We start from the raw sequence: 13,188 nt of genomic DNA, 5'->3' as shown, positions 1-13,188 counted from the left end.
TAACAAACTCATTCAGTTTACTGGCATTGTTTTGTTAAACAAGTTCATTTAAACATCACAGAAACAACGGGTAGCAAGTGTGTCCCATTCCTGAAGAAAACCAGCGAATAACTGTCTGCGTCACCCGTTTGCACATGGCACTCATCCGTTAGAAGAATGCGCCCTCCACCAGTACACCCAGCTTATCAAACACTCTCTCGTGATTGGTTCCAACATCCCTCAAGACAGCATCGGAACATTACCTAGTGCCGGGGCATGGCTAATATCCCCATTCCTTGATATGACACTGGCCGCTATTCAGAATTTCTTTACTAAAGAGCACACACCATTTATAGTGTTATTTCCATGAATTGAGACTATTAAATACATTCTAACTGGGGACAAAACAGTTTAAAAATTAATGATTTGTGTATTAAATAAAATTAAACTTAAATGCTTCAACTGTCGCATCAGACCGCCAAATGTCAACACCCCCCCTAATGAACCCAAATGCCCCCCTAAAGTTTGTAGTCACGCCAATGCCCCCCTGAAAGGCTGTAACGCCCCCCAAGGGGGTGCTACTGCCCACATTGGGAATCGCTGGTCTACATTGATTGATAGCGGCTCTCCAGGGTTTCACGCAGGAGTCTCTTCCAGCCTTACTTAGGGATGCCCAGGTTTGAACTTGGAACCTTCTGCATGTAAAGTAGATGCTTGACGACCAAGTATGAATTATTACTTTTAATTAACCCCAGGTACACATCTAATAATATGTACCAAAAGCAAAGTACACATCTAAATAGAGGGAAGACATTTCTAGACTTTGTGGTATATAACAAAGCCACTCATCTCATTTTCACACTTAACAAAGCTTTAACAATGATATTGAACCTGCCATGTCTTGCAAGATGGTGCTATTCTCTACTCAAAAGTAAGCCTCACACATTTCATTGCTATTTAGGTCCCATTTGCACTATACAATTAATGCAGTATCATACCACTTTAAACAGTCACGGCTTTTAGCAAAGAATCCTGGGGACTGTAGTTTGTTAAGAGTGCTGAGAGTTGTGGCGAGACCCATTTCCATCACAGAGCTATGATTCCCAGAGTTCCCAGGGAAGGGGGATTGACAGTCTAGGAATCCCAAGAGAGCATCACTCCTCTAATGGGAGGGTTTATTAAAAGAGTTGTGGCCAGCTCTCTACAAAAGGTGTACACTTAGCCAATGCAAGACTGACATTTTTTATGCTTAAAAATATGGGCTGATTTTTCTGAATGGGGCTGGAGGATGGAGTGAATGAATGGAGCCAATTCTTACCAATGTTTTCCTATAACTCATCAGAGATGCTTTGTGTGCCAATAATAAGTGTGTGACATATACTGGAGTCAACAAATCCAGCACAGCATGAATATAGTGAAGGGAAAACCTGCACCTACTAAATATCTGCCTGTTGTGCTACTTTTAAAGGTACAATAAGAGTGATTGGAGTATTTGGTAATCCTAGTTCCTGCTGTTCCGGAAAAACAACCACCACAAAGATGGTAGCTTCTCTTGCTTCACCTATCCTCCCCTTTTCAAGCTGTTCCCTCTACATACATAAGAGAATTTGAGTGCCTAAGGCCTCTGCACCTGGGGGTGGTGCATATAGCCATCACAATTAGTAGCCACTGAGAGACTTATCCTCTGCGAATTTGGCTGTTCTAAAGCCATTTAAGCAGGTAGTTTAGGAGAGCAATCCCAACTATGTCTACTCAGAAATAAGTCCTACTGAATTCAATGGGAATTCGAAAGTCCCAGAAAAATGGGGTTAGGATTGCAGCCTTTGGCCACATTCATACCATACATTTATTCTACTATTATTCCACTTTAAACAGTCATGGCATCCCCCCAAGAATCCTGGGAACTGTAGTTTGTTATGAGTGCTGAGAGTTGTGGCAAGACCCATTTCCACCACAGAGCTATGATTCCCAGAGTTCCCAGGGAAGGGGGATTGACAGTCTAGGAATCCCAAGAGAGCATCACCCTGCACTCTTCACAAACTATGCTTCCCAGGATTCTTTGGGGGAAACTGTGACTGTTTAAAGTGGAATAATAGTAGAATAAGTGTATTGTGTGAATGCAGCCCCAATCTCCCTATCGGACGGCTGATACAGGGAGATGGGCTCAGTGATGCTGCCTTTGGGACAGAAGTTCAGGGCCCCACTTAGCAGCATGAACAGAAGGCTAGCTGACTACATTTATGTTGATTATTGCTGCCCAGAGCTCCTTTGATAGGAAGGGTGGGGTATACATTTAATAAACAGTAGTACTTCCGAAGCAAATGAATACTCTTTTATCATCTAGAGGGAAGGCCATTTGAGATTATTGAGTGAAGTATTTAAATTATCCCACTGCACTTCTGAACGGGCTTTCTACAGGGCAGGTGTATATGCCATCTCTCTGTTTTGGTGCCTTCAACAAGTGAAGATTTTCCCTGTCATGCAAGAGGTGGCTAACCTGTGGTCCTCCAGGTCACACGATCCCTGACCACTAGCCATGCTGGCTGGGCTGGCGGGAGTTGGGAGTCCAACAACATCTGGAGGGCCAAGGAGTAGGAAACCTTTGTTCAGCCTGAGGATCACATTCCATCATGGGCACCGTTCCAGGGGCCACGCAGCAGAGGTGGGTGGGAGCCAGAGGCAAGAAGCAGTGGTCTGTATAGTCGGCTACATTCCAGCCATGCAAATGCGAGAGGCTTCTACACAAGCCTCTCTATCCAGGTAAGCAGGAGGCATTATCACCGTTCAGTAACATATTCCCCGCAGGCAATGTGGGCACTGTGCAGGGCCAGTGAGGGGCGTGGTCTGGGGAAAGTCCCAAGGGCCAGAGACAGGCTTGGAGGGATGCATTCATCCCCCAGGTGTAAAGCTCCCCACTGCTGCTCCATCCAACAAAATTCTGCCCAAATGAAAAGCTTTTACGGTGCTTCCCACTGAGGCTTGGTGAAAGGAAGAACAGCACGCCTTCATTTTCTTTTCAGTAGTGACATGCCCAGTTACTACAAGACTTTGCTTCCTCTTTGCTCTATAATTAAGGTTATCTGTACAGGTAAAACATACCAATTCTTTACCTTCTGGTGCAGGGGTCCCAAATCTTTTTCACCCTGGGGGCTCATTTGGAATTCTAAGGAACCGTTACGGGCACCAAAAATACCCTTTTCACAGAAGAAAAACTGGTGATGCTCAGAACCACACCACCACTACCACCGACAGACAGAACACCTACACATACCCATAATGAACAAAACACAGACTGAAGAAAAAGCAACAACACCCCCTGGAAGAAAGAAACTCAATTTCTGAAAAATAAAATAAAAATTGGGAGGAGCAAAGGGTCTTGACAGGTGCCAAAGAGGGTGTCTGAGGGCACCACACTGGGGCTCCCAGCTCCAGTGTTTACACTATCCAAAACAACAAGGATACACAACAACCTGAGCAGTTCCAGGAGCTTTGCATTCTCCAGGTTCCACAAGAATAAACTAGTGTGGGCAACCATAACTATTCAAAGTGGATTTATTAATACTAGATTTAAAAAAAACAAACTCTCAAACCAATGGAAGCTTTATTTCCAAACTTCAGAGAATGAAGATGACCAGTCAACTGTACACATCTTTCCGCCAAGGAACTAGAGAAGCCCAGCTCTATTCCTTGTGCCTCTTTTTCCCCAAAGAGAAGAAGTACAGTGCAGCACAGAAGGGGAGGCCAACAGCGCACACCCTGCACCCTACCAAGAAGTCATCCCAGTCAGCCAGACTCCTTACTGACCCCCAGTACTATTCATCTCACTGACCTGATGCTCTGGCAGTTAAGGTCACCATCCCCCTTTGTGTCTCTTTCCACTCACAAGGGTGGAAGAGGGTTAATAGTGGCTTGAGGACACCTCCCTGGAAGGCTTATCTCTTCTCTCCCATCGTTCTCGAGATCTTCTGCTTTCTGGTGCTCGGGACCTTTCTTTAGGGGCATCTACCTTCTTGTGCTTGTCCTCACTATGGGATGCTCTCTGTTCTTGCCTGTCCCTGTCTGTGCCACTGTCACGAGACCTCTCTCTCACACGCTCATACCTGGGCTCCTCTTCCACCAGGTTTGTGTGTTTGTGTCCAGATGTGCTACTCGAGGTCTGCTGACTGGCACTAGCGTATCGTTCGTAGCCTGGGTCTTTCTTCTCCACTTTGATCCTGGTTTTAGAAGGGGGTGAGTCACCGAGCTGATCCTCTTTCACCCTTTTCCGGTGCTCTCTCTTATCTTTCTTCTTCTTTTTGCTCTTCTCTTTAGATGAAAGGCAAGACACAGATGTCAAAAAGGGTTCCATCAACATCCCTCCCAAAGGCCCTTAATATTCCTGCTCTTCTACCTCTATATCACATTATCTGATTTTTCACCTTTCCAGAAAACTCTTCTTCCTAGCACTTTATACGCCATGACATTCCCAAGGTACTCAGACAGGAAACTTTTCTAGAACCCATGTCGCCCCAATCCAGTTCATTGTTTTCCATGTGTGATCTCAGGTCTGCTTTGTTGCTAATCCTGCCTTATACATGAGCCTTACAAAGATACTTCAGTTGTATTCCATTTCAAGACACAAATGAAGACCATTTTTTTCACAGTATATTGAAGCAAGCCATTAAAATTAAGGCATTTGCCTTCTTTCCCCTCCAGTTAAACAAGAGGTAGAACCACTAATGCATCCCAGCACAGCTGCTCTCCAGCCCACACTAGTCAGGTAAAAAGACAGATAAGCCAAGAAAGGTAAAAGAAATTGACAGAACTTTGGACTTCCCAGCATGCTTTGGCGCTGTCTTCCCCCCATCTCTCCCTAGGAAACATAAATGTAATTCATCATTTCTAGACCTGGAAGTTTCAAGTGGATTTAAACATTTGACACACACACATATAGGAGAGCTGTCACCTTTTTTGTGTTTCTTTACTTCCACCTCACTGTCTTTGGAGGACTCAGGTGAACTTGGAGGAGGTGTTTTAACACCACATCCTTTTTCCCGGAGGGCTTTTGTTACATCATCAATGTCCTCAGAGTCTTTTGGTGGGCGATAGTTAGCCACATGGTCCACACGAATTGTTCTTCCTTTAATCTGCGAAGAGAATCACTGGAGTTACGGGACAAACACGTGTAAGTGGTCCACATTATTCTCTCCCTTTTCTTTGAAGCTGGGCAGGAGTGGAACCCCAAAGCATAAGCCTGGAGCAGAATAAGGGTCCGCCCTTTAAAATGTTGATGCCTGAAAGAATACTTTGACTAGTCATTTTGAGCGCTGTTGAAAATGTTTGATTTCTGCAACTACAGCATGAGAAACAGTACTTTAGAATTACTGCCTCCTTTCAGACACAGCCCTAGGAGTCCTGCCGTAGAGTCACCAGCTCCTTCTACAAACCCTCCCTACAAGGCCCAAGTGTCTCAATGCACCTTCCAGAGTGGGAGCTTAGCACAGCCCAGTGCTAATAATCTACCACAACCGAGAGGATTTCCAGACACTTTTTATGTCTCCAATGCCAAACCAACCTTTATCCCATTAAAATTATCAACTGCAAGGATGGTGCTTCGCTGATCTTCATAGCAAACAAAGCAGAAACCTTTGGATTTCCCCGTCTTCTTATCACGTACCAGGTTTATGTTCACAATTTCCCCATACCTGAAGGGAAAAACAGAGGTCACCAGACCTTAGCCTTCTAACTAAAAATCTGGAAGGATACAGCTCAAGTAGCAATATACTGGGAAAACACAAATGCTGACGTAGGGTTTAATTCCTCAAGGCAGAGAAGCACAATCCTGCTTCATATATTGGAACTATGAACATAATTACTACGCTGGGTCAAGATCCGTCTAATCTGGCAATCTGCTTTCAATGTATAAACAACCCTCCAGGAGCCTCTGAGGATTCACAAGCAAGGCATGATACAGCCTTCCCTTGTTTCAATCCAGCATCTGGCATTCAAAGGTATACTGCCTCTGTACATGGAAACAGAATTTCGTTATCATGGCTAAGGTCTGTCCTCTCTGATTGTGTCTAAACTTTTTTTCAAAGCCCATTTTAGAGATACTAACATCTTGTGTTACCTAAGGAAATGACAGTAAGACACCTATGTCTACGGCAGGCCGAGCAAGGAAATAGCAGCATAAGCAGCCGAGGGACAGAACTTTTTTTACATCATCTCAACTCTACCAGAAGACACCACCATTAGAGTTCAGCAACCCAGGACCTGCCGATATCATTTGCCCAACAAGGTCTAAACCATGGGTGGGGAACCTATAGCCCTCCACATATGCTGATGGATCACAACTCCCATCATCCCTGATCATTGGCTATGCTGGCTGCAGTTGATGGGAGTTGTAGTCTGAAAGGACCATATGTTTCCCTATTGCTTGTCTAAAGGATTCAAGGAACATTCTGTTTGAGGAAGAGCAACTAATGAAAACTTTCAAAGATATTTGTAACTGTTCTTCAGTTTGACTATGGAAAACCACTCTTGAGACCTTGCTGTTGAAAAGCTGTACGTAAAATGTTGCAAATAAAAAAGCTAAAAGCCATCAGATAGTGGGGGGAAACCCCAGACACTTATTACTGTCAGCCCAGTGATATCTCAGTGCTGATATTTATTGTTATTATTATTACCATCCACCCTTCACCAGTAGGTCCCAGGGCAGGTCACAACAATTTATAACTCAGTATTAAAAACAGTTAAAACAAGTTACAGTCACAGGAATAGGGTGGGTCCTGAAAATACGGATCTCCGCTGTCAAAGACCAGAGTAAAGAGGTGCATTTCTTGTAGGCAACAAGTGGAAATAGCAAGGGCAGATGGGAAGACACTGTTGGTAAACACTCTGTGATTTTGAAATTCTCTGGGGGTCAAAAAAAAACTAAACATGAGTGCTTTCCAGAAGAATTGCAGGACCACAAACATTAACCAGTCAGAGATGAGCAAGGGGTTATTTTATTATACATTCAAATGGATTATTGGATGTTTGCTTAAAAACGAAATCAGTCAGGCATTGTATCCAGCTATTTTTACTCAGAGCAGACTTATTTAAATTAATAGGCCTAAGTCAGTCATGTCCTTTCATTTCAATGGGTCTACTCTGACTAATATTGGACTTTGAGACTTAACATTGAGAGTTTAAAATCTAAGTAAATAAAAAGTTCACCATCAGCACCACGGCCAAGAAGGAGCCAGAAACAATGCTGAGGCTGCAATTCCCTGCAGCTGCAATTCTACACTCCCTTATCGGGAAGTAAGTCACACTGTACTTTATGAGACTTACTTTTGAGTAGACTACACTGTAAATGTTCTTTAAATTATTTCTGTAAATGTAAAAAAATGTTACCTACTTTGGAAATTGGTTTTAACTGAGAAGCAGGATTTTTTAAAATCCTAAATAAACAAGTCCTCAGCTTCTGACATTAGAAAACTACTTACTGTGAAAATACACAGATAATGTCACCTTCTGTCAGCTCATATGGCAGACCCCCTAGAAGAAAAGAGAGGGAGATATGTTTTCAGCAAAGTCACAACTCTGGGGATTGGGCATCCAAGACTGCCTTTAAGCTTGACACACACCTACAAATACCCAGGCACTGTCACTGTACTCTGAATGCCAGGAGACCTTATCTTGCACACCCAGTTGTGCCTCACGCTCATTCAGCTCATTTATCAGTTTCACTTTGGTTAATGGGCTAGAAAAGAAGACAAAGAGAAAAAAACACCATGAGTCTTGAGATCTCACACTCAATCTTACAACCATACCGACTATTTTCTAAAGGGAGTGGGGGGAGGGTGTCTCAACGTTTATTAGTTTTTGATTTATCCAACTCTACATCCACAGGGCTCAGCATGCATAGTTCTTCCCGTTTATCCTTGCAGCAGCAACAATCCTATGATGTAGGTTAGGCTGACAGAGATAACCAACCCAAAGTCACCCAGCGAGATTCATGACAAAGGGGGATTTGAATATGGCTGCCCCCGTCCTAGTCCGACGCTTTAACCGCTGGTCTAGGCTCTGTGGCTCAAAACTACAAAGAGCCATATTTACAGAACCCTAGTCCCAAGAGCGTGAGAGTCTGTTATGATAACTGCATAATGACAAGGCACTCTCTGCATGCCTAGAAGCATTCTTCCCTGCTAATATTTCACATGTTGCAGGCTGAGCCCCGATTCACATAAAATAACTTCTAGGACTGAGCGCTGATTCAGCAGAAGCCTTGCATCCGCTCCTTCGCAAACTATACCGAACTACAGCCTTTACTCTTCACTCCCAATCTCCCATCCTCCAACCTACTTCATTTTGGTGCCTTCGCCTCTGTTTTCGCGCATGCGTCCGACATCCCGACAGGCTGTGCAAGAATGATCCCACCCAGTCCCCTCTCGCTGATAGACCGCGGCCTCCCGTGAAGGTAACCAATCCTGGTCCTCTCATCTCCCGTTTCTCACCCATCTGGTCCAGCCTCCTTCTGGGATCTACGTAAAAGCAGCATAGAGATAGAAAGTAGAGTCACACGTGGTCTAAACTGCCTTTCACATCCAAAGCCACCAATTGGCGCTGGTTGCACAGTGACGTCGCTCTACCCTTTTGAGTCTCGGTGATGAAAATTCTCTTTTCTTTGCGTTACCATTGAAGATCGGACTGTTGGGGGGAGAGAGAGGGAGTGGGGGGAGAGAGTGTGCATGTGTGTGAGAGAGTAAGAGAGTGTATGTGTGTGTGTGATTTCTTTCTTTGTGCTCTGATAATAAATGGAATAAATGTGTTTAAAATAATTGTAAAAATGTATTCAAAATAAATGTAAACCTATTTAATAAATTTAAATGTAATAAACGTCTCTGCTTTTTAAGATTATGTAGCTTTATATTTCCACATGTTCAAACTAAGGTATTAAAAAGTGGGTGTGGGCTGCTCCTCCTGGGTAAATCACGTAAGGGGCATCTCTCAACAGGTTCTACCTAGCAAGTGAGGTGGTCCTTTTGGGGAACGCCCATATCACTGGTCAAGCACCTCTGCTTTGGATGGAGAAGATCCCCAGTTCAGTCCTTGGCATCTCAACCCTGTCTAAAACCCTGGAGAGCTGCTACCAGTCAGTATAGACAATATTACTATTGGCATTATTGTTATCAATGTAGACAATATTGTGGTTATTTATTATTTAAAAAGGTAAAGGTGTCCCCGCACTTATAGTGCAAGTCGTTTCCGACTCTTAGGGTGACATCTTGCGACGTTTACTAGGCAGACCGTATAAATGGGGTGAGTTTGCCAGTTCCTTCCCCGGCCTTTCTTTACATCCCAGCGTATGCCGGGTGCGCATTTTACCAACCACGGATGGATGGAAGGCTGAGTGGACCTCGACCCCTTTTACCAGAGATTCTACTTACATACAACTGTTCACAAAAATTAAAACATTCCTTCATCTCAGGTATACCTTCAATTGGCTGTACTGTTACCAAATGGAGTTGGTGAGTAAAGCAATGAAGAAACAAAATGTTTTAGTCAAGTTGTTTCGAGATCAAAGCTTAAACATCACCAGATGTGCCTTCCATGACAGATGGCCCATCATACGATTGAGCAAGTAGTTTGTCAAAATTTAACTGTTTGCCAGTCAGTGTTGACAAAATTTCAGATGTTACACTTTGAGCACTTTGTGAATGAAGCTCTAAAACACATATTTCTGTTGGCATCATGCTTACAAGTTATCAGAGAGCAATTGCTACATCTTCAATGCCTTGTTTGTCCTTAGTCTCATCAGCCTACAACACAGCACAAATACTTTAATTAAATCTTTTCCATAACAATTTCTACAATTGTTTTAGCCATGATGTGGATTATTTCATTTTGGATTTCAGGGTTAGTGTATTTGCAGGAATAGTTTCGCAATTTGCCAGTTTTGTTCTCCTTAGAAAATGCAAAGAACTGTAAGAAGAGCCCACTTGCATTTACTTCTGATGGTTCACACCCTGAATCACCTCTGAAAGACAATCGAATTACTTCAGCAATACACTTCACACATGTAAATGTAAATGTACTGCCTCCAAGTCGATTCCAACTTATGGTGACCCTATGAATAGGATTTTCATGGTAAGCTGTACACAGTTGTGCAGGGGGAAGGGAGAATTTCACCTTGTGGTTTTTCCCATTACAATGTTGCAAGAAAACCTGCACTTGACTGAATTTTCTTTTCTCTTAAAGATACAGAATAATTCTCAGGCCCTGAACCTGGCAACCCTAGGTGGAAAGGTTGCCCTAGAAAAAGGCTTACACTCAGCATCCCAGAAGCATTATACAGACCCCACAGCTTTGGTTCCTGATGTCAACTGCAATAGGCTAGAGGCAAGATAAGCCCAGCATGGTGATTGCTTCTGAAAGAGAGGTAAACACTTAGAAATGGACTACTGCTCATCAGGCACTGATGATGTAATTGCCTGCCAAAAAGTAATTAGCTGCCTCTTTGTGAGGCTGGCTGCCATTGCTCACACATCATTGCTTCCTTCCTCCTCACACCAGCTCGAAATGTTAGAGGAGCAGTGTAAGCCAGCAGACAATGCTGTTCCATTTAAAAACATATTTATGGTGCTTACATATCCATGTAAGGTGCTGAGCTATGAAAATACAGTTTGGTGGTAATCTGTCATAAATCTGCAGGGGCAGGAGGAGGTATTTTATGCTGCTCCTTCCAATCTGGTTAGAGCAATAGCCTTCCACTTTTTCAGACCCAGGACTCACCTTTCACCAAAACATGCATTTTGCGACCCATTTCTGTTTTGGTTTTTTTAACCTTATATTTGTATGGGGGTAGTGATGATGTTGTGACCCACCTTAAATCAGGCCACAACCTGGTAGTAGGTCCCAACCCACCAGTGGAAGATCACTGAATTAAAGGACATTTTTACAAGCCCGCAAAAGGGACTAGCCTGCAATTACTAGCCTGGTGCAAGATGTTAGTGTGGTTGAACTGACTAGAGACAGTGACCCTGTGCTGCTGCTAGGGATGGGGGAGAAATCTGATCAATTCACATTTAAAGCCAAACTGATAAAACGTTCACTTTCCGAAACAACTTGAGAACCAAAACACATCCATCCTTTGAAATTTGCACTTGTACAAAGGCAACACTGAGACTAAAGAGCAGGAGGCTGACAGCCAGTGCCACCCCCTTGGATTGGTTGTAAGTAAGGAGGTATTTAGGTGACGGCTAGCTGAAGGCGGACTGAGCTTGGTGGGGAAGGGCCCCATGTGTCCTAATGGATCAGCCTCCAGTGGCTACCAGCCCAAAGATCTGGGATCTTTGGGAACTGCAGTTACTCTTAGATAAAATTGATTATCTAGATCAATTTCAGTTGGGTTTCAGTCAGAAACTGCCTTGGTCACCCTGTGGGATGACCTTTGTTGAGAGAAAGGTAGGGCAGTGTGGCCCTGTTGATTCTCCTGAACTTGCTCAGCAACTTTCTATACCGTGGGGCATTGACTACAGCTAGGCCTTCTGGGTAGGCTGTGTGGGTTAGGTGGTTCCACTCTTACTTGAACGGCTGTTTCTAGAAGGTGGTACTAGATTACTGTTCAATCCCTTATCAGTTGTGCTTTGGGGTTCTGCAGGGTTCTTTCCAGGAACCTGGGGGACCTCAGGTTCAAATGGGCCCCCCAAAGCTTCTCTGTGTGGCCCTCGAGACTCTCCCAAAGCTACCACCAGTGTTGTGACAAATTCAGAAGTGCAGGGTCCCTTCATGATTGCCACAGCCATGCGCCCCCTTGTGCTGCTGGGTTGAGAATGACATCCTTGTTAATGCCTTTACCCACAACAAAAGATGTTCCTAGGAGCCAATAAGCATGAAAGGGGAGAGTGTTTGACTCATCTCCTTTCACTCTTGGCTAAAATCAGCAGGAAAGGACAAAAAATAATGTTGGAAGATTCTTCTCAGTGGCTAAAACATCCCCCTTTCTTGCTGATTGGCCCATTGGATGCTGGAGACATAGGGACCCTGATCCCAAAAAAGTAAGGGGGTCTAAGACCCTGGATGACTAAGCTCCTGCAAACTACAGCCCCTAGTTACCCACCTTTCCCTAAGCCAAAGCCCCAACTGGCGCAACTTCTCACCCTCCTTGTGTGTTTCTGCCTGGCTGCAATGTGTCATAGAATCATAGAATAGTAGAGTTGAAAGGGGCCTATAAGGCCATCAAGTCCAACCCCCTGCTCAATGTCCTTCAACTCTGATAATGCTTCTTGCTTGCCTGGATGGAGGATAGACAGAAGTGTGTATAGAAACTAGCCTACTGAACAAAGGTAAAAATCATTTGCTTTGCTCTGTCCACTTTTGCCTCTGTCTCTGCACACCACTGGCATGTCGTCCCTCGAAGGTTGCCCAGGAGGGAATGCAGTCCTCAAGCTGAAAATGTTCCCCAGCTCATAACATCTGCTTGAAACCACTGGGAGAGGTCTTCTAGAGATTTGGTCTGAGGTGTCTCCACCAATATACTCAGTGTAACACTGAGCTTTATTTCTCATTTTCATCAGACACCAGTGAGGGTACGGCTGTCCTGAACTAGTGCCTGCGCCTGGTAATGGGCTGGATGAAGGTAAGCAAACTGAGATTCAATCCAGACAAGACAGAGGAATGTCACTTGGTGGTTCATCCACCCAGGTGAGTGGTGTTCAGCTTATTCTAGACGCAATTGCACTCCCCATAAAGCAGAGGTGGGGAACAGGATCTGGCCAGTGGGTCAGACTCCTGATCTCCTCCCACCCTCACAGGCCACTTTGACACCTGACAATGATGTCAGGTGACCCTAACCTCCCCCCCCCAAATCTTTTGCAGGCACACCTACAGAGAAAGATCCTTTACATCACTTGACTTCAGTTCAAGCCAGCAATGCAAGAGGATACCTTATACTGAGTCAGGCCACTGGTCCAACTTGATCAGCATTGTCTACACCAGGGGTGGCAAACCCAGTGTGGTCCTCCAGGCCTCTCTGTGGGGCCTTTGTGACTCTCCTCAGGCCATCCTCACTGTCCCTCCTTCACACCCTCCTTGAGTGTTTTCACGTGGCTAGAATATGTCCTTTATCTCTGATAACACCTGGGTGGTATTTTGTATTTTTGCTAACCTTAGGTATATGTTTCACATGGATCAGCTCAGAGATAATTGAACTTCAGCTCCACCTTAGGGGAAATGCTTGTTCAG

At 44.3% G+C, this 13,188-nt stretch overlaps 1 protein-coding gene across 2 annotated transcripts; it reads right to left on the bottom strand.

Moving 5' to 3' along the window:
• Positions 1–3,563: 3,563 nt before the first annotated feature.
• RBMX2 (RNA binding motif protein X-linked 2) lies at positions 3,564–9,848 on the bottom strand. 2 transcript variants are annotated; one of them, XM_061598826.1, is made up of 6 exons: positions 9,844–9,848; positions 7,590–7,705; positions 7,449–7,500; positions 5,534–5,663; positions 4,925–5,105; positions 3,564–4,284 (listed from the first exon to the last, which is right to left on the bottom strand). In XM_061598826.1, exons 1-6 carry the CDS (start codon positions 9,846–9,848, stop codon positions 3,878–3,880), a joined length of 891 nt encoding a protein of 296 aa, XP_061454810.1. In that variant the 3' UTR covers positions 3,564–3,877. The 2 variants fall into 2 exon arrangements, with proteins under 2 accessions (XP_061454810.1, XP_061454809.1); XM_061598825.1 differs by lacking the exon at positions 9,844–9,848 and adding an exon at positions 8,308–8,415.
• Positions 9,849–13,188: the final 3,340 nt, after the last annotated feature.

Source organism: Rhineura floridana, chromosome 16, assembly GCF_030035675.1.
Source record: "Rhineura floridana isolate rRhiFlo1 chromosome 16, rRhiFlo1.hap2, whole genome shotgun sequence".
Classification (NCBI taxonomy): Eukaryota; Metazoa; Chordata; class Lepidosauria; order Squamata; family Rhineuridae; genus Rhineura; species Rhineura floridana.
Note: the sequence above shows the minus strand (reverse complement) of the source record. Positions and strands in the feature narration are given on the sequence as shown.